Below are 26,973 nucleotides of genomic sequence, written 5' to 3' on the forward strand. Positions count from 1 at the left end.
TTTTTTGTTGCTTTGTACTCTCAAAGACATTATTTGTGAAGCAAAAACGTGTTTGGAAAAAAACTTTGGTGTAAATTGGCGTCACTTCATAGACTTCAATGTATTCGGCAGCACTTATGCGAGTCATGTGAAAGACCCTTAACGTGTAAAAACATCACTCACTTTAGCACATTTATCATAGCTCTTCCACCCTTTTCTCTCCTTGATGAACAACGAAGACGAAAAATACCGAAGTGAACAAACAACATGGCCCTCTCATTCAGACGGTCGATGCATGTACCAGGTCATTCAGCTCGTTTACAAATGAGAAGTTTCACGAGTGTCTCTTCTTCAGAGTTCAAGTTCCATTCTTGTCAGACACAGATTCACTGTGCACGCACTGCTGTAGACAAGCGCGCGATTGGCCGTAGCTGTAACCAATCCAGCGATCTGCCTCGGTAGGACTGCGGTTGCCAAGAATGCGATTGACTACTGCTGTAATCAATCAAGTGGGACAACTAGTGGGAGTCCGACCCCAGATTATTTTTTTATTTATGCATTTATTTATTTAGTGAAATTTGATAATTTTCCACGGCACACCTGACAATCTTTCACTGCACACTAGTGTGCCGCGGCACAGTGGTTGGGAAACACTGGTCTAAACACTACTGGGTGTGACCAGGAGCATGCATAGATGCAAATAATGCATCATCAATAGCAGTTCACTTCTGTGTGTTACAACGGATTGCGTTCATACCAATTGCAAACCACACCAGATTTCACATGAACCGAACCCCAGACCCCTTTTTTAGTGGACTTAGGTGTTGGTTGGATGGTGCGCAGCTGAGTTTGGAAGACTGCTTTCACACCAATGGAAGGAACTCTGTCATCAAACAAACTCTGGTCCATACCAGAAGCTCTAGTTTGAAAGCACCCTTATAAACTGTGACAATTTATCAATAGCATGAGCAGGTATACACATACAACACTATAAATATATAGAACAACCAGTCTTTAGCATCAGTCCCATGCCTTAGGGTCTGTTTTGCATTTTCTGTTTATGCTTTGCCTATAATTGATTCAGAAGGTGATTTTTTTATTTCTTATTTTAATGAGCAATGTCATCCAGGTTCAAAACGAATTCCTAAAGCAATTACGACGTGACTGGATTTTCAACATCACAAAAGATATTGTGCATTTCACATTACGTGATAAGAAAGATTTGCAAGATGCATTCTTTGTGTACTTGTGTTCTAAAAATTCAATGAGCACGCAGGGCGAATTAGTTCAGGGAATTGCTCATTGTTTTATTTTGTAGACAAACTATAATAGCCTGCCTGGGAGCATGTAATTTCGATTGCTATGCTTCTCTCATGGGTAGACCCTGTTGTCCAATACATTACGGCTCTGTATTACCTTGCTATGTTTCCCACTTATGATGTATTTATCAGATTGTGGTTATGTTGAAATTAGCCTGCGAATGATTTTGCCGTTATGTAGTTAATTAAAGTGCAACTCTCCCACTCCCCTGTAGCTTTTCTCTGGAGAATTTTACAGCAATGATTAAAACACATGAAACCGCCCAACTAAAGTTGGAAGGCTAACACTACATGTTCGTCTGTATAAACAATCCGTAAGCTGAGTCACATGCAGCCTTGGTGTATGGAAGAAATAATGAGAAATAATACTCATCTGTTGCTGTAGGATGGATATGTTGGCTCGTCCTTCACATTGGTTGCATTTATTTATTTTAAATCTGTTTGTTAGTACATAAACACTGTTTTCTCACCATCTTTCACACAGACCCAATCTACCCGGTGCTCAATTTTGCCGGCTGCTACATGAACGGGCAGATCTTGGCTCACGGAGACCACTGGCGTGAGGACGACTGTACCTTCTGCCAGTGTGTGAGTGGAGAGGCTCGCTGTGTGGCGGCAGCATGCGGCCACAGCTGCCTCAATCCTGTCACCGTTCCAGGAGAGTGCTGTCCTGTGTGTGAGGGTAAGAACAGAAACACTTTATGGATGTGGGCTTTGGGTCATGTGTATCCATCTTAAAAGATGTAATTCCTTTGGTTCAACATCCTTGTGCCCATTACCCTCAGTGTGGTTTGTTGGTCAAGTGTTTTTTTGGGTTTCTATTGAGAGTGATTGTGTATGTTAGTGACTCAAATGGATAATGTTTTTAATTTGGTTCTTTTGAATGATTCGAAGAGCACTGAAAATCATTAGACTGTACATTTACATTTACATTTAGTCATTTAGCAGACACTTTTATCCAAAGCGACTTATAAATGAGAGGCATAGCAAGCAATTTGTCGTACATAAGTCAACGATATTTGCAGTATTGCACTGCCAAGTTCTCAAAGGAGTTGGAGTAGTATAGAAGCTAGCGTAGAAGTAAAAGTCAGACAAGATTTTTTTTTTTTTTTTTTTTATATTGTTAAATATTAAGTGCATTTAGTGTGGATTGATTAAGTGGTCTGTAAACAGATGTGTTTTCAGCTGGTTCTTGAATGTTGAGATGGTTTCACCAGATCGTGTGGAGGTTGGAAGCTCATTCCACCACAGAGGAACAAAGAAAGTGAATGATCGTGAAATAGACTTTTATGTGACAAGACCACCAGCCGCCGCTCATTCATTGACTGCAGAGAGTGAGTTTGGACATAGACCTGGAGGAGTGAATTGAAGTAAGAGGGTGCTGTTTCACAGGCTGTCCTGAATGCCACATTCGAAGCCTTGAAATTGATGCAGGCAGCTACAGGTAACCAGTGGAGTAAAATCAAGAGTTGGGTGTTGTGAGCCCTCTTTGGGTGATTGAAAACCAGATGCTTCTCAATTCTGGACCAACTGCAGTGGTTTAATTATGCTAGCTGGGAGGCTGGCCAACAGAGCATTACACTAGTCCAGTCTTGAGATGACCAGAGCCTAGACCAGGAACTGTGCATCATATACAGACAGGAAAGGTCTGATTTTCCTGATGTTGTAAAGCATGAACCTGCAAGACCGGGTGATTGATAAGATGTTGGCAGCTAAGATAAGCTGGTCATCTACCAACATTACCAAGTTCCGTGCTGTCCTGGTTGACGTTAGTGTAGTTGAACCAAATGAATAGTGAGGTTGTGGTCAACAGATGGGTTGGCTGGGATCATGAGGAGTTCTGTCTTGGCCAGGTTGAGCTGAAGGTGACGTTCCATCATCCAGGCCAAGATCTCAGAGAGACAAGCAGAGATACATACAGAGAAGGTGGGGTCGTTAGGCTGGAACGACAGCTAGAGCTGCGTATCATCTGCATAGCAGATTATCATTCCGAGTGATGTAGTGTAGATCGAGAACACCAATGGTCAGCTGGTGTGACTTGGACACCTCTCCTCCCCAGGTGACCTTGAAGGATCTGCCTGTGAGGTATGACTCAAACCATCCAAGTGCAGTTTCTGTGAAGCCCAGGTCAGAGAGTGGACAGGAGAATCTGGTGGTTCACTGTGTCCAAATCAGCAGACAAGTCAAGGAGGATGAGAACAGATGATTTGGAGTTAGCTCTTGCCAGTTTCAGCTACTTACAAGAGGGCAGTCTCAGACTGTAATGGAGAATCTTTAGCACAATCTATATACATTTTTCAAAAACACAGCTAACTAGATTTTTACATTTTCTGAAGAAAAGTTGAGTGGTGCTTACTCATGCAAAACTTAATACCACAATACTAAGGTGTTGTGGGAGGATGTCAGTGCATTGCTGTTCAGTTGGAAGGTGGCAGGTGGTTGAAAGAGCATTATTAAGTGGTTGAAAGGGGGTTCTGGCTGTTTTATAGGTTGTTGCTTACTGGCCCAAGTCAGAAGAGCCCACCCCCAAGTCTTTATGATATTTTGGGTTCTATATGGGTGTTTCTTTTACTTCGGGCACTTCTTGCACTGTAGACTTCCTAAAAGTAAAGATACTTTTTTTTTTTTTTTTTACTTTTTTTTTTGTCTACTAACCATGAAAAAAAATGATAGAAAAATGGGGTTTTAATTAAAATGGTTGACTCCTTTGTCTTTCTAAGTTTAATTTCATAGCTAACATTTTATGTATCCTACACACAATTAAATAGTATTTTCACATTTTTGGTGTAATTTGGCAAAATTACATCTTGTTTGGAAATGACTTCCAATAAAATATTTTGCTCACAAGTGATATTTACCTTAAATTTTCTTTGTTTTTTTGTTTTTTCAAACATCACTTGTCCTATATTTCATTTCAAACATGTTCTTCACTGATACTTTGTTGACTTGGTAAACAAGTACACTAACTTTTGGGTGGGGGGACGGGGGTATTAGGGGACATTTTTTTGGTGTGGTGGAAATGACGGCACAACTTTGGGACAGTCGTCATTTTTGAAAAAATGGATAGAAATCATTTTCACACAATAAATACTGAAATAGTTTAGGTTTATTTCAGTCTTTGTTTAGTTTATTATAATTTTAAACATGTAATAATTTTTATTTTTATAACAGATTTTCATAGTTAAATATTGAATGTATGGGTCTGGAACAAGGCATAAACAGTCAAATCTATACATAAAAGGCATTTGAAAAGTACCAAGAATAAATTTTGAAGGCCTAGTAAAAAGTTTCCAGTTCAGATTTAATGAGACCGTCTGTCACGGTTCCGGTGAGATTGTCGGTTTGCTCTGTGTGTTTTGTTATTTTCTCACCCTCATGTCTCGCAGGCGCTGCCAGCATGCATGATCAGTGTTTCCAATGGGAACATTGATTGTTCACAGGGGAACGCTGATCATGCCACTAATTAGCGTTTTAGCAGCACCTGGTTCTCCACTGATTCACTCCCTACTTAAGCCCTCCTCCTACCGCTTTTTCAGGTGTGGCGGGATCCTGTAGCACATTCCTTTCACAGTGTTCCCTGTTCTTCATGTTACAGCCCTCCGCTTTCCCATCGGAGACAATGAAGTTGGCTTGTGTGATCTCACTCCTCACTGGAAGGGCTGGTGAATGGGGGACCACCATGTGGGACAACAGACATCCCTGTTGCACCTCTTTTCATGCCTTCTCCATGGAGCTCCGCTGAGTTTCTCGGCTCAAGGTCAGGAGGCGGTGAGGGTCTGATCCAGACTGTCTCAAGGAGATCGACGAGTCTCAGATTATGCTATTGAGTTTCGCACCCTGGCTGCTTCTTGTGGTGGAACGACAACGCCATGTGGGACCAGTTTCTGAAATCTATCCTTTGGATCTGCATCCATGCTTGGACGATTTGGTGGATCTGGCTATCCGAGTCGATCAGTGTCTGACGCCACTGACACCCGGTCCATTACTTCGGCCAGGTCACCAGAATCACGGCCTGACACAGAGCCCATGGAAGTCGGGAGAACACAGATTTCACATAAGGAGAAGCAGCGACGCCTCGTTAATGGACTAGGCTTTCATTGTGCCCGGTCCGGCCATTTCTCTGCTTCCTGTCCGGTAAAAGACACTGCTTGTCAGTAGGAAGGGGGTTACTGGTGAGTGCAACATCTGTGGACAAAGCCCCCAGACTTCGTACACTTTTCCCGGCCCGGCTGCAGTATGGATCTATCTGTCACACGGTCTCAGCCCTGGTGGATTCTGGAGCCGAAGGAAACTTTATGGACATTGACTTGGCTTCCAAATGGCGGCTTCCTATGGTCCAATTGGATGAACCTATCACCGCCCACACCCTCAGTGGCACGACCCTGTCTGTCATCACCCAGTCCACCAAGCGGATCTCACCTCCACCCACATTGACTTTTGTTGTACAGTGAGTTTGTCCTCTGGGTTCCACCCCCAGACAAATGGGCAAGCAGAGCAGGTGAATCAGGAACTGGGAAAAACCCTGTGCTGTGTGTCCTCCGTTAATTCGTCTTCTTGGAGCAATCAGTCTGGGTCGAGTATGCCCACAACTCCTTGCAGTCATCATCTATGGGGTTATCACCCTTCCAGTGCAGCCTCAGTTATCAGCCCCCTCTGTTCCCCACACAAGAATCCAATTTTCAGGTCCCGTTCGCCCACGCTTTTATTCAGATGTGCCGGCGCACCTGGAAAGCCACCAGAGAAGCCCTCATATGGACTGGCGCTCATGTTAAGAGGTCGGCTGACCGGCACCAGTCTAAGCCCCAGCTTATGTGTGCAGGCAGAAGGTTTGGTTGTCCTCTAAGGATATTCTGCTCCGACTCCCCTCACATAAGCTGGATCCCAAGATTATCGGGACATCATCACCAAGGTCATTATTCAGGTGGCGTTCCATCTTAAACTACCTCCTCACCTCAAACGCATTCACCCTGTTTTTCACATCTCCAAAATTAAGCCCATTTTACACTCTTAGTTTACACCCCACCATATCCGTCCCACCTCCTCCATTCTTGTTGAGGTCTCTCCGGCGTACACGGTCAGGAGACTGATCAACGTCAGGTGGAGGGGCAGAGGGTTCCAGTACCTGGTTGACTGGGAGGGTTATGGACCTGAGGAGAGATGTTGGGTCATCCTGGACCACGCCCTCATAGACAAGTTCCACCTCCGGCAAGGTAATTCTGCTGGCATGCCAGGAGGTGTCCCTGGAGGTGGGGGTACTGTCACAGCTCTGGTGAGTTTGCCTGTTTGCTCTGTGTGTTTTGTTATTTTCTCTCCCTCAGTGTCTCGCATTTTTTTTTTTTTTTTTGTCCATCAGGTAAAAAATAAATTGTATAACAAACCACTAACTGTGTTGTATTAGCAATAATACAGGTGCATCTCAATAAATTAGAATGTCATGGAAAAGTTCATTTATTTCAGTAATTCAACTCAAATTTTGAAACTCATGTATTAAATAAATTCAATGCACACAGACTGAAGTAGTTTAAGTCTTTGGTTCTTTTAATTGTGATGATTTTGGCTCACATTTAACAAAAACCCACCAATTCACTATCTCAAAAAATTAGAATATGGTGACATGCCAATCAGCTAATCAACTCAAAACACCTGCAAAGGTTTCCTGAGCCTTCAAAATGGTCTCTCAGTTTGGTTCACTAGGCTACACAATCATGGGGAAGACTGCTGATCTGACAGTTGTCCAGAAGACAATCATTGACACCCTTCACAAGGAGGGTAAGCCACAAACATTCATTGCCAAAGAAGCTGGCTGTTCACAGAGTGAGCATGTTAACAGAAAGTTGAGTGGAAGGAAAAAGTGTGGAAGAAAAAGATGCACAACCAACCAAGAGAACCGCAGCCTTATGATTGTCAAGCAAAATCGATTCAAGAATTTGGGTGAACTTCACAAGGAATGGACTGAGGCTGGGGTCAAGGCATCAAGAGCCACCACACACAGACATGTCAAGGAATTTGGCTACAGTTCTCGTATTCCTCTTGTTAAGCCACTCCTGAACCACAGACAACATCAGAGGCGTCTTACCTGGGCTAAGGAGAAGAAGAACTGGACTGTTGCCCAGTGGTCCAAAGTCCTCTTTTCAGATGAGCAAGTTTTGTATTTCATTTGGAAACCAAGGTCCTAGAGTCTGGAGGAAGGGTGGAGAAGCTCATAGCCCAAGTTGCTTGAAGTCCAGTGTTAAGTTTCCACAGTCTGTGATGATTTGGTGTCATCTGCTGGTGTTGGTCCATTGTGTTTTTTGAAAACCAAAGTCACTGCACCCGTTTACCAAGAAATTTTGGAGCACTTCATGCTTCCTTCTGCTGACCAGCTTTTTAAAGATGCTGATTTCATTTTCCAGCAAGATTTGGCACCTGCCCACACTGCCAAAAGCACCAAAAGTTGGTTAAATGACCATGGTGTTGGTGTGCTTGACTGGCCAGCAAACTCACCAGACATGAACCCCATAGAGAATCTATGGGGTATTGTCAAGAGGAAAATGAGAAACAAGAGACCAAAAAATGCAGATGAGCTGAAGGCCACTGTCAAAGAAACCTGGGCTTCCATACCACCTCAGCAGTGCCACAAACTGATCACCTCCATGCCACGCCGAATTGAGGCAGTAATTAAAGCAAAAGGAGCCCCTACCAAGTATTGAGTACATATACAGTAAATGAACATACTTTCCAGAAGGCCAACAATTCACTAAAAATGTTTTTTTTATTGGTCTTATGATGTATTCTAATTTTTTGAGATAGTGAATTGGTGGGTTTTTGTTAAATGTGAGCTAAAATCATCACAATTAAAAGAACCAAAGACTTAAACTACTTCAGTCTGTGTGCACTGAATTTATTTAATACATGAGTTTCACAATTTGAGTTGAATTACTGAAATGAACTTTTCCATGACATTCTAATTTATTGAGATGCACCTGTAATAGCATTTAATATTTATTACACTACAAAAAAAGGCATCTCAGAACAGACTCAAACCATTTCAAAGAATCATTGAATTCAATGAAAGTGTAAGTGTGAGCGAGCGACATCTTTCTTTCCGCTCATTGTTTTCCAGCACTCAACTGCATGTATTTGACTTTCGATTCCAGTCACACAGTAGGTGTGAATAATCTATTAGCCTGTGAGAGCAAAGCGAGCAGGTACATACCTGAATCTCCCAGCAACCCCCTCCAACACAGCCTAAATATCTCTACTTTCTCATTTCTCCTGCCTGACATCTTTACCGTGTTGTGTCTTTTCTACTGTCATGCAGTGGCGCAACAAAATCCTTCCATGGATTTCCCACCATTAGACTCTGCTGCTCACCCTTACCAGTAGAGGAATATCAAATGACAACTGCAACTTTGCAAGTGTATATTTCATACTGTGCTCACAGATCTGTAGAGGCTTCGTGAGGGACTTCTAATGCCACTACAGGATGGGTTGTCAGCTCAGTGTTTGTTGCACATGAGAGCTTTACATTGTTCTGTATTGCATCGTAAGCTTTGATTTAGCACTGCAAGGTATGGACTCACACCTCTGTATGCAGGAATGCGGCTCAGTTCTCCAGGGCATGGACAATTTTTTTTAGAGAGGGCTTGTAAAGGTTATTTCACTCTCTCTTTAACATACACACATACATACATACAGACACATAAAGAAGCAAGCAAGTGATAAATGAGTGGCAGGTATGTTGGAAAATGAATCTCTCCAGGGATTGGCTGTGTGCGGACTGATGACATCATTCTTTGAAAAGTGCTGGAGAATATAGATTTTTCTCATGACTCTGTTTGCAGTCTAGACTGTCAAATCGTAAAAGCTGCATGACATTTTCTTCTTACTCATAGACTTAGAATCACACAGAAATGAAAGCTTGTTTAGAGCGATATTAATAATCTTATCAACCTTCCTAAGTCCCAGACTGACAATACGTGTGGAGAAGACTTTAAAAAACACTACTGAAAACCCCAGGGTTTTGTTGCTGTGGGGGTATGATCAATGTCATTCTAGAGAAATTGAGTCACACTGGGAGTAATAGGATTTCCTGTCTGTCTCATGTACCCTATGTAACCTTCAACCAATTAAAGATCTGGGCAAATGAAGCATGGTTCACCTGCATGCAGTATATTTAGAGATATGGACGCCTGGAGGATGAGTGCTACAGCTCAAACATGGCAGCAAGACTTCTTTTTGGTGGTGCCCGATAATAGTCAGTACTGTACATTTACATACGCAGTTATAATCATGCTTCAGTGTGATTTATACGTAGTCGAGCTACAGTCTTCATCTGTCTGTCCAAGTATACATGAAACTATGCATAATCGAATATTTGAAGGAAGCACGTCAATTACCATGGATTAAATACACGTTGTGCATTACCTGTCAGTGTATGTCCACAAACGGCGAGGCCAATTAACAGTTATACATGCTGGACGAAGCCGAGCTATATCCACATTATTTAGATCTGTTAGTCTACCTTCGCAAAAATCGGACTGACTTTCTTTCTTCTGCTGAACTCATATGAGATTTTTAGTTGAAAACATCAGCTCTGTAGGTTCTTTTAATCAAGTGAATGGTGACCAGACATTTTCAAGCTCCAAAAATCACATAAAGGCAGCTTAAAAGTCATCCACATGACTCCATTTGTTTAATATGTTCTAAAGTGATGCAATCACTTTGGGTGAGAAACAGATCAATATTTCAATCCTTCTTTAATATAAATCTCCACTTTCACTTTCAGAATGTGAAAGAATTTTAAAGTGAAAGTGGAGATTTATAGTAAAAAAAAAAAAAGGATTTAAATATTGATGTGTTTCTAACCCACACCTATCATATCACATCTGATGATATGGATTTAACCACTGAAGTCACATGGATTACTTGTATGCTGGCTTTATGTGATTTTTGGAGCTTGAAAGGTCTGGTCACCATTCACTTGCATTGTATGGGCCTACAGAGCTGAAATATGCTTCTTAAAATCTTCGTTCGTGTTCTGCAGAAGAAATAAAGTCATACACATCTGGGATGGCATAAGGGTGAGTAAATGATTAGAAAATTTAAATTTTTGGGTGAACTGTCCCTTTAAGTGTTAAACGTTAGTGTATAACTCCACACTGTTCAGCACGTTGAGGCAACAAAACCTATTAGGTTTTTCACCTAACAAATTATAAAATGGGCAAACAAATCCCATAGACTTACATTGAAAGAGGCACTCAAGCCATATCAGGGGACCACAATATCATAGACTTGGTGTTGGGCTCTTTTGACTTGGCCCAGGAAACAACCACCAAGAACACCCTAGCAACCGCACAGAAACATTCTTGCATGCTGTGGCGAGGTTTGACGTAGAAACACTAGTAATCACTCAAATCTAATAATCACTACTATTATTGCTAAGAGTTATTGTTAGATTTCCCCTAACTTCTAACCCTAAGTAGTAAACTTTGCTTCAGAAGACGTACCACACCAATTGTTCAGCTTGTTGAGGAGAGGTGTGCTATTACATTTCTAAATGTGATAATTTTACAGAGGCAAGCACCACTCACATTTTCTTCAGAAAATTCAGCAGTCTGATTAGCAGTATGTGTGACTTGAGGTCATCTGAGCAGGTCGAGATAGCGAGCCCGAGGCAGAAAATGGAAAGAGCAGAATTAAGAGAGCAGAGGATGAACAGAAAGTGACAGTGGCATGTCTGCAGGCACACTCACATTTACCTCTTTTCAATTAATCTTTTATACACCTATTGGCCTGTGAAGCAATTAGAGCTTTAGATGACTCTGCCTGACCGTGGAGATCACTCACTTCTGTACTCAGGTGAAGTGAGGGGGTAGTGCACTGTAGCTCTTCATACAAAGTTTTGTAGAAACAGTACTGGCCCTGCATCGCTAGTCTAAATATAAGTCAATTTCACACTTTTCAGAGTTCTTCAAAAAACAATCTGTCACTGGAAAAAGATGTACTGTAATCTAATGGGGGGTGGAGAGAATAACGGCAGGCAGATTTTTTTTTTTTTTTTATCAGTCGGCCTGGAAACAAAGTCGAGTTTACAAGGTACCAAACTGATACAGTTTGCTCTTTTGAGGATGAAATCATCACTGGATTTGCCAAAGTGTGCCAGGTTAGTGACATCAAATCTTTGAAAGATATTTAGAGTTTTGTTTGAGGCATACAGTAGCAAGTAAACTAGATATCCATGAGCAGAATTGTATGTTCTCCTTAGCTTTTTTAGTTTTGACTATGAAATGGTCTGTACAAACTGATTGTTTGAACCAGTGTTGCTGTGTTGGGCTTGACGGGTCTCTCAAACAAGCAGAGGAATATTTTCATAGCACCACAATGTTACACTTTTAGGTGAAATTGACCTACAAATGGCTTACTTGACTCTGAATATTAAGATGGAATAGAAGAAAATACTTGAAAGGTTTCTAGGGGTATAATGGTTCACTCATCTCACGATTCTGTTCGGTTCATGGTACTGAACTCACTGTTCGGTTCGGTTCACAATTCTTTAAACTAAGCCTGAATCAAGAACAGTTAAGATCAAAAGATTTTGTATTATTATTATTAGTTTATAGTCATATGCAAACCAGTTTTTTTCCTTAAAAATGTAGCTAAAAGTACTGTTCTTAAAAGTGTAAAATGATTGATCAGAGATGTACTAGGACTAAAAATCCGCCCATAAAAGGGCAATGGTGACAACAAATGGAAATATTAGCTAATAATTCTGTTTACTGAAAATCTGGAATGGTACATATGCTGCTTATACACACTCACTGATTACAAACATTTAAAATTTATATAATAATAATATTATTATTATTATGTAAATTATAAAATATATATAAAATATATATTATAATAATATTTTTCTAAAATAGCTTTGTCTCTGATTACATCTAAATATTCTTTAAAAAAATACAAAGTCTATTTAATGGAAGTGCATGCATAATAATAATTTACTGATTAAATCAAATCAGACATGAAATTTGACATTAGGATTATATTCCACCACAGCATTATATATAGTAGATTAATATGGCACTCTCATTAAACCTCTGTAAACTTTAATTTTCTCTCGAGCAGATCACTCATTCGATCCCTCGCGCTGAAAAGGCTCACTCCCACTCCTGGTTTCACTTTCAGCTGAACTCATGGTACAAATACAACACCTATGGCTGCTAGTGTGCAATCGTATGTTAGAGCTCTTGTGTCCAGTGAAGTGATTTCCATGTGTATGCCCACGTTACATAGTCATGGGACGTTGCGCGTATTGGATAGAACAGACGCTAAAATAATGTAAAATTTTTTGTAAAAAACCATTCCATCTCCATGATGCACATTGTCACATTTTTGAACCGCGATACATCGTGCCACGATAAACCGTTACACCCCTAAAGGTTACACAATGTTACACACATCTGCTTTAATTGTTTCTAGTCTATTACTGTTGTATCACTTAATTCAGACAAATCCACCCCTAAACATAGTTGAAACAAGACGACTTGTGACTGATTGCTTTACGTGTCAGTTAGATGGCTCTTCCCATCTAAGTGGGCTGTGTTTGAGCAGAATAATGTCGACCAGGCCTTTTACTGTTTAGTCAAAGGTCTGGCTATGTGAGACTTCTGCATCGCAAACCAGATCTCTAATGCAGCACTCTATCTTTATTTGATTTCTCTCTCTTAGGGCAGTGCAGAGATAGATCAAAGGCAGCATGTCTGCTTGCTGATCATCATGGGCTTTAGTGAAAGGTTAAGCACAGCGAGAGTGCACAAATGTGGAAATAATCAAACGGTTTAGAATTGTTCCTGCCGTGACGGCCTGGTGACTAACTTCTTAGTGTTTCATATCTATTCATGACTAATGTATTTTCATGTATTTTGCTAGACAGATGGTGCACCCTAAAAAGTGGTAACCTGCAATTGTTTCTTACAGGTAATGTTTTTTTTAGAGCTGTCAAAATTAACGCGTTAACACATGCGATTAATTAAAAAAAGTTTAACGCATTTACCATTCATACAGAATAAACCAGCATAAACACTGGTTGGAAGGGTGGAACACTGACGTACACGCCAAAAACACACACATCAGGGATTCAGTGTCCGTGATAAAATGATGGAGAAAGGAGCTCTTAACATTTTTTTTGTACAAAACAAGCCTAAATGGAACTTGTGACAGTAAGCATGTATTTTTTAGCCTAAATAAGGCACATTTTAATTACCACAGAAACACGGCAAGTCTTAACTATCATCAAAATGCAGAATGAGATTTTTTGTCTGCAAGTGCTTTTCATGTGGAGTTCAAAGCAGCACTTGACGCTGGCGCTGATGCCCTGATGCGAATCATAAATTCGGCTTCATGATTGCTCTAGCGAAGTGGATAGCCACAGTCTGCCAGCTAAATATTATTGTGGAGGATGAGTTTGAGATTAAATGCCCATTGCAATGAAAATGCAACCTATGTGGGGACTAGTTCTTTCAATTAGTCAAACTCCCTCTTAGACTTTGAGAAACATTTAATGTTACTTGAATTGGTGCTATTTTAGTGCATTTCAATCTTTATACTGTGAAAGGCTCTGTTTGGAAAATGTTAATAAAACTGTCAAGGTTCAGTTGAAGAAATGGCGAGGACTCATAGAACATTTGAGAAGAATGGGCTTTTATTAAACACTCAAAAAATAAACAAAACAAACAAAAACTACCCCAAAGGGGAAAAGGGCAGGGCAGAACATTGCAGAACAGACTGGGCTCGATGCTCCGGGCTGGAACAGACATACAGGGCAAGACAGGAACCGACACAGGAGAACCTAACAGGGTGATAAACCACAACGAACTGGTACAAGACAAAAAAAACACAATGGGGTTAAATAGGAAAGAAAACAAGGAGGGTATTCAGGAAAGCAGGTGAAGCAAATTAACTAATAATGTGGTAACAAAGGGGTGGGGTCAGGACAAGAGACAGGAGAGCACATGGCAAACAAGCCATCATTAGCCATGTGCTCAAACAAAAAGACAAGACATGGAGCATGAGTGTCTGGATCCCGACTCAGAATCAAGACCGAATCAGACCAAAGAGTCAGGATCCAGACACCATGCTCTGAACATGAAACATGGACTAGGCAGAAGAGCACACAGCCAGGAAAACAACCAAAGCCGTACGCTCACACAGAGACATAGAACATATATGTCAGGATCCTGTCACAACAATAAACCACACTTACAAAGGTGACAGGATCCTGACAAAAACATTATATTGTTACTTATTGTTTTGTTTTCTTTCCTAAGAAGGAAATAAATGCATTTTGAGAGGTAAAGAAACATATTTAGAGTAAAATTTCAGCACTTTCAAAATCTGTGATTAATTGCGATTAACTACGAAAAATTATGCAATTAAGCATGATTACAATTTTTAATCAACTGACAGCACACATTTCCATTCCATTTTTTACTTTGATAAAACCAGTTAATTTGGATGTTACCACGTGAAGCAAATTTTTTAAGTTACTTGACAAAGCTTTTTTTTTTTTTTCACTGTGAAGCTTAGTGGTTAAAACTATAGTTCACCTCAAAATAAACATTGTCATTTACTCACTCTCATGTCGTTCCAAACCTGTATGATTTTCTTTCTTCTGTGGAACAAAAAAAGTAGTTATTTTGCAGAATGTCTTGGCCGCTCTTTTCCATACAATGAAAGTGAATGGGAACTGGTGCTGTCCGGTAACAAAAAAGTAATCCATGCGATTCGTACACCATATTCCAAGTCTGAAGCCCTACGATAGCATTGTGTAAGGAACAGACCAATATATCAAATGTTATTCACTGAAAATCATTCGTGTTTGCTTACATTCAAGATGCATCACACCAGGTTTGACATCAAAGAGAGGAACATTTTCAGCTAATAACAACTAATAACCATATAATTAAAATAAAATAATTTTAACACCCCTCAGTTTTTAACACACACACAGTTTAATTCTTGTGGCCTTGTTGGTTTCTTCAATAACAAAGCATGTTGCACGCAGCTGTCGGCAACCTTGTGACGGCATTCCTGCCATCAAAAATAAAGATAAAACCAAGGAGTTCCACTGTCCCTGGAGAGAACTATCCCTTAGAAAAGTCTGTGTATTTTTATTTTTTAAAAGCATCATTAATCATAATTATGCCATTATATTATAGTAAATGTCTAACTAAAATTTTGTCTAACTAACGAGGTTAACCAGCCAAACCTTGACCCCCTGAATAGAACTGTTATACCACTGAAGAATCAACACTTTTTGTCTGTTAAAGCAGCAGAGGCATGGTCATATGCATTCAGCAGTGCCATATGTGGCCCTATTAAAACATGGGAGATGGGGAAATAAAGGCTGCTGTATTGATGCCTGATATCCCCCTCGATAGAGTCTTAAATAGCCATACCTGTTGGCAAGGACTAGAGAACTCTGCTCTCATTTTGCCTCACATTTACATGTGGCATGTTACATGCGGCTGTTTGTGTAGGTGGAGGACACATTCCAGAGCCAAGTCCCATTTCTCCCATCCCTGTGTTTACGTCAGAGTCGTGATTAGCTAGTGAAGAGAGCTTTTGATGGAGAATGTGATGGGACATTTATATTGTTTATTGGAGTGCAATGTTAATTTTTGTTTTTCGACGTAAATGTCCTTTAAATGTACTCTATATTTAACTAAAATGGCATATAATTTGATACAAATATGCAAAATGATGGAAACATGTCAGACTGTAACAGATAAAACTTTAGTCAAATATTTAAAAAAAAAAGTTTTTACATTAAACACACTAAAAAAATAAACATTTAATAATTTAAACATGTTTCAAATAAACATCTAAAAGATTTTATAAACATAAAATACAATGTGCCAAACAGTTGTTGTGAAAATCTGAGCTCCTGAAATAATAGCATCATGATTTTAGAAATTACTGTGAATTCATGCTTTAAAGACTTTTTTATATTTTGATAGTTTGATATTATTATCTATGTCGAAGGTTGTGATTGTTTAGGATATTGTGTTACATATAGCTTGTTGTTTCAGCAATGGAACGTGTATTACACATTTTGACTAGCATGTAACTAATGGATGACTAGCATGTAACGTAATGTTTTAAACTCAGAATTGTATGAAAGCTCCAACTTGAGAGTCTTGACGTCATGTGAAAAGAAGCAATATGGCAGCGGCATCAACAGTTAAAGGTAGTGAACACACATTTCTGTTAGATATGCCATTTTATTATGCTATTGTTTTCTGAAGCACATTCTTTGGTCTTAAATGTTTGACAGGTGAATTAATGAATTAATGTTGTATTTTTCTGTTATCAACAGCAAAGCCGTTTTGGCATTACGAGTGTTGCCATAGATAATAATATCTTTGCAGATGCACGCTGCACACTTGTCCTCTCATTCTATCTTCCCCAGAGCAGCTGCAGCACGTGAGAAATGTTCCCAGGGTTTCATGCCAAATTGGGCTTATTTGGTTTTTGGGATACTGTAAAAGTGGATTGCGGTCACCAAAAGATTTGATGGTAGACACTAGATAAAAAAATACTATGTCTTAGTCATGTATAATGATTCCGGGATTAAATATCTGGCAACTGCACCTAAATGTCATCTCCTTAATCAGCGCACTGTCGGCTGTGCACCAGAACCAATAACGCCACATTTTTACACAAACATTACATTTGAGCGCATGATACATTGTTTCCCACAATTGTAATTGCTGTGTGAATACATTTATTTAACATATCATATGAAGTGATTCACAAAAAAAATCTAAAATTGACAATTAAAATCAAAGGAGTAAAAGAATTAAAAGCACCCAAAAATAGGGGGCCTGGGTAGCTCAGCGAGTATTGACGCTGACTATCACCCCTGGAGTTGCGAGTTTGAATCCAGGGTGTGCTGAGTCACTCCAGCCAGGTCTCCTAAGCAACCAGATTGGCCCGGTTGCTAGGGAGGGTAGAGTTACATGGGGTAACCTCCTAGTGGTTCTCGCTCTCAAAGGGGCGTGTGGTAAATTGTGCATGGATCGTAGAGAGTGGCATGAGCCTCCACATGCGGAGTCTCCGCTGTGTCATGCACAACGAGCCACGAGATACGATGCGCAGATTGACTGTCTCAGAAGCGGAGGCAACTGAGACTTGTCCTCAGCCACCCGGATTGAGGTTAATAACCACTCCACCATGAGGACCTACTAAGAAGTGGGAATTGGGCATTCCAAATTGGGAGAAAAGGAGATAAAAAATAAATTAATAAATAAAAAGATAAGTGCATAAAAATTTTAAAAAAGCACCCCAAAATAAGTGTCAAGAATAAAAGAAGTACAAAATACAAAGAATAAAAAGGCCTAGATATCGAAGCAAGCCTAGTCAAAATCATTCATATACTACGTTGTTGTCACAGGACCGCACTATGTTGCATCTTTAATTTCTGCAAGTGGCATCCAGTTATCAACTCGAAAATATGATTAATTTGCATTTTGTATCCAATTTTGTATCACATTGTATTAATCTTTGTCAGTCCAATCAAATAATGGGTTAAGAAGAAGATTAAAATAAATTAAAAAAATTTGTTAAAAACATTACAAATGCTATTCTGAACATTCACAAACAACCCTGCTTGGTAGCTACAATGTCATAACTAGGGGCTTTTCGAGTCTTGGAGATACAGTCAGCATTTTTCTTGTTGGATTAGACAAGATATTGTAGTTGACCGCAAACTGCCTTCTGTTTGCCTTCTGCCTTCCATAAAGAAAAACATCAGCGTCCACATCTAATTCAAAGAAATCAAGGTAGCTGATTAGCTGGCTGTTTAGACTCACTTCACCCTGGCAATGCCCACACTAATGTATTTTCATTTGAAAACGCATTGATTTAGTTACTTTTACTCCTCTCATTAACACTGGAACTGCGTTTTCCTCCACCGAAAGCAGAGACTTTAGAAAACGCTCTCAGGAAACGCATACTTTTGAAAACTATGGCCACTTCGACTAATATGTTTTCGTTTGAAAATGCATTAATTTTGTTTCTGCCTCTTATCTACACTAGAACAGGGTTTTACTCCACCGAACATGTTGTGTTTTGAATGGAGCATTTCTTTATACCTGCATACTTTGGAAAACTGTGACATTAGGAAACTGAAAACTTAAATAATTTATTAGTGTGGATGTGGCCTATGATGTTAAAAAAATTGAAATGGAGTTTTCAAACTAAAAACGGATTATTGTGGACATAGCCTTAAAGTTGATGTTCACCTGTACTCTTGCTTTATTGTCCTTTTTAATTTGATTTATGTTGTAGATTACTGTAGCTGATGAATCACATATATAAAGGATGCATTTGAGGGACCTAATTGCTCAAGTGGTTCATACTTACTATGATTGTATTTGAATCATTTTACATTGGTAGTCCATTGTTAATATATTGTGTTATTTTTTTCATCCCATTTTTGTCACTAACATGTTTTAATCAAAATAATTATTGTGATGATGAAAATGTTTTGCCTTGTCTTTGTTATATTTTTGTCAGTAATTTCATTTACCAGATAGGCACTGTTGGAGCATTGCTTTGGAGCGTTACTTTAATGTTGAGGCCAGACCCACTCCAAAGGTGTCTTTTGGAGCTGAAACCCTCCCACTGCTCTTTATTTGTGTCCATGTCCCATCTAAGCCCTGCCTCATCCTCTGGGCCCTGTTGGACACAGCCCTGACTCTATCCCCCGGTCCCAGGACAGCTTAATTTAGCTCATCTGCCAGCTGCCCCTGCGCTCTGTGCATTTTTATTTCCTAATTATTATTTAATAGAAGACCTCATTTCCTCAAGGTGACACCCTCTCGCTGTCACAGGGAAGCTATTGTACCAGACGCAGCGTGTGTAATTAAGCAAATGAAAGCTGTCAGGTTGGGTTGAACGCCAAAGCTCGCAGCTCACTTTTGAACCGATCCCCACAAACAATAGGAGTTTTACACCTGAATTACTTCACATTAAATAAGTGTTTACATTCCCATTCATTTCCATATATACAGTATGCAGGTGTTTATTTGTAGCAGTCTTTGAATATGAGCATGATCGGTTGGTTGTGCTTATTTACTTTCAGGCCCACACATAAAGAAACTAAGCAAGGCTCTGGTGTTGAAATGACTGAAAGCAGTGGATGTTGCATCATTTCTGGGTTAGGGAACCTTATCTTACTCTGATCAGACTTAATAAAATGTCCTTCCATTGATTTTACACAGGCTTTTGGGAATCATGGACTGAAAATTATATGACCACAAAACATCCAAGTACTGCTCTAATTAAAGGGATAGTTCACTCAAAAAAGAAAAGTGTGTCATCGTAATCACAAAAGGAGAAGTTTTGCTAAATGTTCACACTGCTCTTTTCCATACAATGTAAGTGAATGGGGACTGGGGCTTTCAAGCTACTAAAATGAAATTAAAGCAGTATAATAGTAGTCCATATGAGTTGTGCACTATATTGTTAGTCTTTTGAAGCCATACAATAACTTTGTGTGAGAAACTGACCGAAATGTAAGTTATTATCGTATGGCTTCATAAGACATGTAGTAAAGTGCACAAGTCATTTGGATTACTTTTATGATACTTTAATTATGCTTTTTTTTTTTTTTTTTTTTTTTTTTTAGAATGAAATTGTGAATGAAATTATAGAGCTATGGTGGATGTGAGGGTTTTCAGTGAATAACGACTTAAATTTAGATCTGTTCCTCTCAAAATATTATCGTATGGCTTCATCAGACTTGAAATAAAGTGCACGAGTCATATGGATGACTTTTATGATTCTTTAATAATGCCTTTTTTTCATTTTTTAAAGTGAAAGTGTGAATGAAACATTATGGTGGAGGGGAAGGTTTTCAGTGAATAACGACTTAAATTTCGATCTATTCCTCACAAAATATTATCGTATGGCTTCATAAGACTTTTAATAAAGTTCACGAGTCATATGGATTAATTTTATGATACTTTAATAATGCCTTTTTGTCATTTTTTGGAGTTCAGCATCCTCAGTAAATTTGGACAACCTGCTAAAAACCTCCTTTTGTTTTCCATAGAAGCCAAAAAAATCCTAATGGTGAGTAAAGGATGACAGAATTTAAATTTTTGAATCATCTATTCTGTTAAGACAGATTCGAATGTTGTTAGTCAAAAAATGATGTTTTAACATACTTCATACTTGTTAAGATTGATTCCCTACAGCAGAACAGCACACAGCGCTGCAGAGAGAAAAGAACCACAAGAGCTGATTTAATGAGCTATTTGACAAGCACAAACCAATCAATTCTGTCAGTAATTTCTGCATGTTCTACAAGCATTTCAGATTTTCAAGAAGCTCAAAGAAGGGTTTGTGGAAAATTGTTTTTGACTCCCGTGACTTATAAGCATGGTCCTGTTTGAGCCCCTGCATTCCACACATTCTCTTTCAGTCTGTTTAACTATCTCACTTAGTCAAAAGTGACTTACATCCACTGGGGTAATTTTGTATTCCAGAGCCCACCTACATCACAATGGTGCCCCCTGCCTGCGGCTCACTGAACAACTGCACGCGGACTGAGAAGAGCTGCCCATATGGACTCCGCCTGGATGGCAACGGCTGCAGGACGTGCAGCTGCAAGACACGTAAGTGAGCGCCGTGACATTCCACCGGGTCACTGGAAAAGTGCTTCATCTTCGTTGCACCATACAGACGCTGTCAGCTGGTCTTTAGCAGTATTCCAGACACTGACTGGCTTTAGTGGAGATGTTTATGAGGATAAACACTGAAGGGCAGATGGATTAAGGGATTGTTTTTTATGCAATTAAAGGCTGGGTGAATCTTTGTCTAAGAAATAAAAAGGAAAAGAGATAATTACGCTGATTTTTTAATGTAGAATGCTACCACAATCCCCTCTAATTAATTAAATATTACACACCAGGTTAATTATTTTTTATAATTACATTTGAATTTGTCTTTGATTTGTGTTTGTTGTATTTATCATGTTTTTGCCACTCTGTCTCAATAGAGCCGACCTTATATTGTGTATATTACAATGGATGTGTGTAATTAATGTGTAAAGCTGTAATTAATTAGTCTGTTCTTTATTTTCCTTCTAACCTTCAGGAGAAGAACTGTGCAGTGGTTTAATTGCCAGCTGCACTCTGAAATGCCCATTTGGCTACCAGACTGACATACACGGCTGTGAGGTTTGCCAGTGCCGCTCACGTCACAAGAAGTGCAGGGCTGTGGCCTGCGCCAAGGACTGCCCCTTCGGATACATGTAAGAAAGATAAAATCTGATGCTCAGATATCTTAAACATTTAAAGAATTGCAAAGTTTCTGATCAGCATTCACTCTGGTGAAGCAAATGATCAAATATCTGGTGACCTAAAAAACATCTTGACATTTTAATTGGACTGAATGTCAAAGAATCATGAAGTTCTTCCTGTTTTGCCTATTGAACAAGCTGACATTAGAATAAAGGGATAGTTCACCCAAAAAATAAAAATTATTCAATCACCCATGTGACATGTGATTCCAAACCTGTATGATTTTCTTCCTTCCGCTGAATACAAACAAAGATATTTTTCAAAGATAAGTGCTCTTTGGGGGGCCTGGGTAGCTCAGCGAGTATTAACGCTGACTACCACCCCTGGAGTTGCGAGTTCGAATCCAGGGCGTGGTGAGTGACTCCAGCCAGGTCTCCTAAGCAACCAAATTGGCCTGGTTGCTAGGGAGGGTAGAGTCACATGGGGTAACCTCCTCATGGTCATGATTAGGGGTTCTCACTCTCAATGTGGTGTGTGGAAATTTGTGCATGGATCGCGGAGAGTAGCATGAGCCTCCACATTCTGTGAGTCTCCGCGGAGTCATGCACAGTGAGCCATATGATAAGATGCATGGATTGACTCTCTCAGCAGCAGAGGCAACTGAGACTTGTCCTCCACCACCCAGATTGAGGTGAGTAACCGTGCCACCACAAGGACCTACTAAGAAGTGGGAATTGGGCATTCCAAATTGGGAGAAAAGGAGATAAAAAATTTAAAAAAAGATAAGTGCTCTTTGCCATACAGTGAAAGTGAATGGGGACTTCTCCAAAAAAAATCGCCATAAAAATAGTTCATATGACCCCATGCGCTATATTTCAAGACATCTGAAGACATATGATAGCTTTGTGTGAAGAACGGACCGTTTTCTCCCCAATTTGGCATGCCCAAATCCCACTTCTTACTAGGTACTCATGGTGGCGTGGTTACTCACCTCAATCCGGGTGGTGGAGGACAAGTCTCAGTTGCCTCCGCTTCTGAGACAGTCAATCCGCACATCTTATCATGTGGCTCGCTGTGCATGACACCGTGGAGACCCACAGCATTTGGAGGCTCATGCTATTCTCCGCGATCCACACACAACTTACCACGTGCCCCATTGAGAGCGAGAACCACTCATCGTGACCACGAGGAGGTTACCCCATGAGACTCTACCCTCCCTAGCAACCGGGCCAATTTGGTTGCTTAGGAGACCTGGCTGGAGTCACTCAGCACACCCTGGATTCGAACTTATGACGAGTCAGTGTCAATTCTCGCTGAGCTACCCAGGCCCCCTAGCCATTATTCGTTGAAAATCTTCCCCTCCTCCAAACCCTTAAAATCTAATTTGTGTTCCACGGAAGAGCATAGTCATACAGGTTTGTAACATCATGAGGGTGAGTAAATAATAGCAACATTTTCATTATTGGGTGAACTATTTTTAGTTCAAATTGGTGTGATGTCGTGTAGTGGTTAAAACTATAAGTTAGCTTTCAAACCCCAGAAGGGACGACCTTTGCACCCTTTGCAGGTGTTTTGGATAAAAGTGTCAACTAAATGATATGTTTGTTAGTCATTTATGAAATCTATTTTAAAATCGATCATATATAGTGATTAGCTGTTAGGATTCGTGTAAAAAAACATCCTAATTCCTCCTATATCTCCACTTTGCAGATGTCATTTATTACTTTCAAACATTTCTTATGCTTAATATTGTGTCATTGATTCCCCAATGATATACCAAATCTATCAGGACAGTGAGAAGCTGTTTGTTTTCAAACCGAAGCAACTCCCGCACAGTTCATCACAAGGTCTACAGAAATTGTGAATGACAAAATGATCCCTTACTCTAAGCATTGCTCGTTTGTGTTCGGCTGCAAGTATGAAGCTGACAGCTAATTAGGGCCAGCTCAGATCAACGCATCTGATTGCGCCTTGTAAAGGATGAGTTGCGATAGCGAAGCTGAAAGCCTAATCTGCTCAACACTATGTCTCGATGCTGCTGCAAATAAACACTGCTTTTCCACATCTGAAGAAAAACTGCTCCAATTACACAGGCAGATCGCCAAACCAATTTGTAAAAACTTCTGTGGAGCTGTGCAGTCAGCAGGTTAAAGAGACACCTTGCGTTGCATGAAGATGAGACAGGAGAACAAACTCTTTTACTCCATCCAACGAGACTTAGTAAACAGTAAATTGAATTAAAAACTTTATTAATGGGCTACAAATGTGCCACAAGTGCCCAGTGCTAAAATTATACTATTCCATATTATGCGCTTATGCCAATTGCTTTGTTTCATTTTCTGTTTTGTTTTGTTTTTTGTTTTGCTTTGCTTGCTTCGCTTTCTGTCTTGTTTTTTGTTTCATATTGGTTTTTTGTTTTGGTTTTTGTTTCTCACTAACTGCATGCTCTTGTTTATTGTTATGCCACTTTTACATGACAATGAAACAGTAAATGGATTTCAAAACTTTAGTAATGGGCTACAAATGTGCAACAAGTGCCCATTGCTAAAATTATACTATTCCATATTATGCGCAAATGCCAACTATAGTGTTTTTGTTTTGCTTTGTTTCATTTCGTTTTCTGTTTTGGTTTGGTTTGTTTTGTTTTATTTTGTTTTGTTTTGCTTCGCTTTCTGTTTTGTTTTTTGTTTCATATTGTTTTTGCCACTTTTACATGACAATGAAACAGTAAATGGAATTAAAAACTTTATTAATGGGGGGGCCTGGGTAGCTCAGCGAGTATTGATGCAGACTACCACCAATTTTGACAATTTGTATTTTGTAAAATTTTCACACCGGGTGGCCCATTTTCATGATTTCTCATTTGGCCCCACAAACCCACTGGCCAGCCATGGCTAGTGTACTTCTAAAAGTTGAAAAAATAAACTGAAAAATATATATTTTTGTTATGGGAAAACTGACCAAAAATATTGATGACTCATCTTGCACTACGCAGATTTTTGTCCAATCAAATGCTCTCTAAAATGAGAATGTCCATTTCCTAATACTACCTGCAATTGACTAGCAAGTACCAAATAATGGTTCATGGGTGTAAAATTACTAAAGCATATTCACTATTTGTGAAAAATGGACAAGCCCTTAAATATGTTGAGACTTCCCATGGGGTCTTTAACACCTTTTACCTTTCTTAATTTAAATCCATTTAGCAAAATTCTACAGATCTTCCCTAAAATTTTGTGCTGAAAATGTGAGAAAACTTTGTCTTGGCCTGCCCATGGGTAAACATTTGGGAATGTTTTTAAAAAGTAACCCTGATAACATAGCCTTTCTACAGTATAACAAACTCAGTTTTTACCAGATCTGCAGGGCAGCATTACAGATCTCCTCTTAAAGCTGGGATTATGACCGAAAGGCTAACCATTACAAAAAGTGCAGAGAACAAGAAGGCAGCTTCAGCTTGCTCCACATCTCTATAGTCTCCTATCACAAACATCTCCTCAGGTGTGGTTGAGTAAAGACAAGTCTTTATTATCACAGCTTGGCCCATGGCTCCTCGTTGTTTCTCCTCACCTCAATTCTGCCATCATGAATGAGCACACAAGTGCAAATGCTTGCATCTGAGATTCTAATTTTAGATTTCTATTTATGCCCTCTCAATGTTATGACCGAGGTTCAGACTCGTGGCCTGAATAATACATGCCTCTTAGAGCTGGCTCCCTCCACAATCTGCACAAAGAATATTGATATTCCACACTGCTGACATCATACCTGATAGCTTCTTATTGCCAAACCAAATATGTAGTGCACATGGCTGCTTCCCAGCCCTATTATTCAGAAGATAAGAGTGGAAATAGAGATGAGGGATGGGGACAAGCTTGTGTGTATGTGATGGGCAGTCGGGACTATGGCCAAAGTTTGTACCCTTTGCCATCAGGGAGCATTTTGATTGGTTGTTGTCTTTAATGTGCCATCTGTTGACAGGACTCTAAGGTCAACAAAGTCTCTTTCTTTTTCTCCACTTTCTGACTTTCTGTCACTCGCCCCCTCTCTCTTTTTGTTACAGTGTTAACTAATGGCATAGGACCATGTCATTGGCACCTGGTGTGTAATGCTAGCACAATACAAAAGCATTGGTTTGGCATGAATGGCTGCTTGAGAGAGTGTACTGGCTCTTTACGGAATTAGGGTTTTGACATTTTGACATTGAACGTAGCGTTATTCTAATATCAGTTGTCTTTTACACAGCGTTTACACACAATTTCTCTGTAAAGCACTTTGAAGCAGTCTCTGTATCAAAATTAATTAACAAAAATGTTTATTAGTAGTATTGCTAAGGCAAGCACTATTACTATTGCTCACACTTAGGGTTAGAGGTTTGAACAAAGTTTGGCATGTAACTCGTCCTGCACTGTTTGTGCTATGAATAGGTGTGCTTTTACTTTTCTAAGCAGTCTGATGTACAATTTTTGCCTGGTGGATGGTAAACTGGGCCAAAGAATCCCATAGACTTGAAGAAAAGACCTGAGCAATATCTAGGGGGCAAAAAATTGGCTTTTCTGATATGGTCCAGCAAGCAGTCACCTAGTAACCTCCCTGAATATCCTAGCAACCACCTAGCAATGCACTAAAACCACTCAAAACACCTTAGCTAATGTAAAGCAATGTCATCCTGGAATCGTGGCAGCAAAACTTTTCATGGGAAAATATAAAAAAAAAGTAATTATACTGTATGTCTCTTTTAATCGCTCTTGTTTTCCCTCCCTCTCTCTCTCTTTTTCTCTTATCAGTAAGAACAAGCATGGCTGTGACACCTGTCGTTGCAAGAAATGCCCTGAGCTGCCATGTGACAAGACATGTCCAATGGGCTTCCAGCATGATGAGTTGGGCTGTCTGATTTGTCAGTGCAGAGGTAAGCCTGTTCTTTACATTTTTTGTTAAAATTACTGATTTAATATTTTTGATAAACCAACAGCTTGACTTTATTCAATTTTAAATTTTAAACAGATAGTCCCTACTTTGAATTTTGAATGGATGAGCCAGATTTTAACCCACTGTAAAGTATCTGATATACCAGTGACCTGTTACACTATGTCCTTATCAAGGGCAATGCAAAGTTTCTAGTGACAAGTAATTTGTCTGTCCATACTGAAAGAATTTAAAGCAAAACTGCTATACAACACAGTAAATTAAAAGCCAATTAGAACATATTTTATGTTTAATATACAGCTATGTGGACCAGGATTTTGGACCAATGAGATTTCACTGCTTACAGAACTACTCAGCACAAAAAAATAGAAATAGAACTAAGAGAATGACACAATGTCTTATAGTTTTTCGTATTTTTGCAGCTGGTTAGGGCAATAACAAAGGCCATCATGGAA

General features: G+C 39.6%; 1 protein-coding gene across 3 annotated transcripts in view; it reads left to right on the plus strand.

The window, feature by feature from the left end:
- The window catches only part of crim1 (cysteine rich transmembrane BMP regulator 1 (chordin-like)), a 199,154-nt gene that overhangs the window by 153,192 nt on the left and 18,989 nt on the right, over nt 1-26,973 (plus strand). For all 3 annotated transcript variants that reach the window (XM_051722293.1, XM_051722294.1, XM_051722295.1), the window contains 4 exons: nt 1,783-1,980; nt 20,837-20,965; nt 21,447-21,603; nt 26,380-26,501. In XM_051722293.1, coding sequence (XP_051578253.1) covers nt 1,783-1,980; nt 20,837-20,965; nt 21,447-21,603; nt 26,380-26,501 — 606 coding nt within the window. The remainder of the gene's footprint in view (nt 1-1,782; nt 1,981-20,836; nt 20,966-21,446; nt 21,604-26,379; nt 26,502-26,973) is intronic.

The sequence above is a fragment of the Myxocyprinus asiaticus genome, chromosome 17, assembly GCF_019703515.2.
Source record: "Myxocyprinus asiaticus isolate MX2 ecotype Aquarium Trade chromosome 17, UBuf_Myxa_2, whole genome shotgun sequence".
Classification (NCBI taxonomy): Eukaryota; Metazoa; Chordata; class Actinopteri; order Cypriniformes; family Catostomidae; genus Myxocyprinus; species Myxocyprinus asiaticus.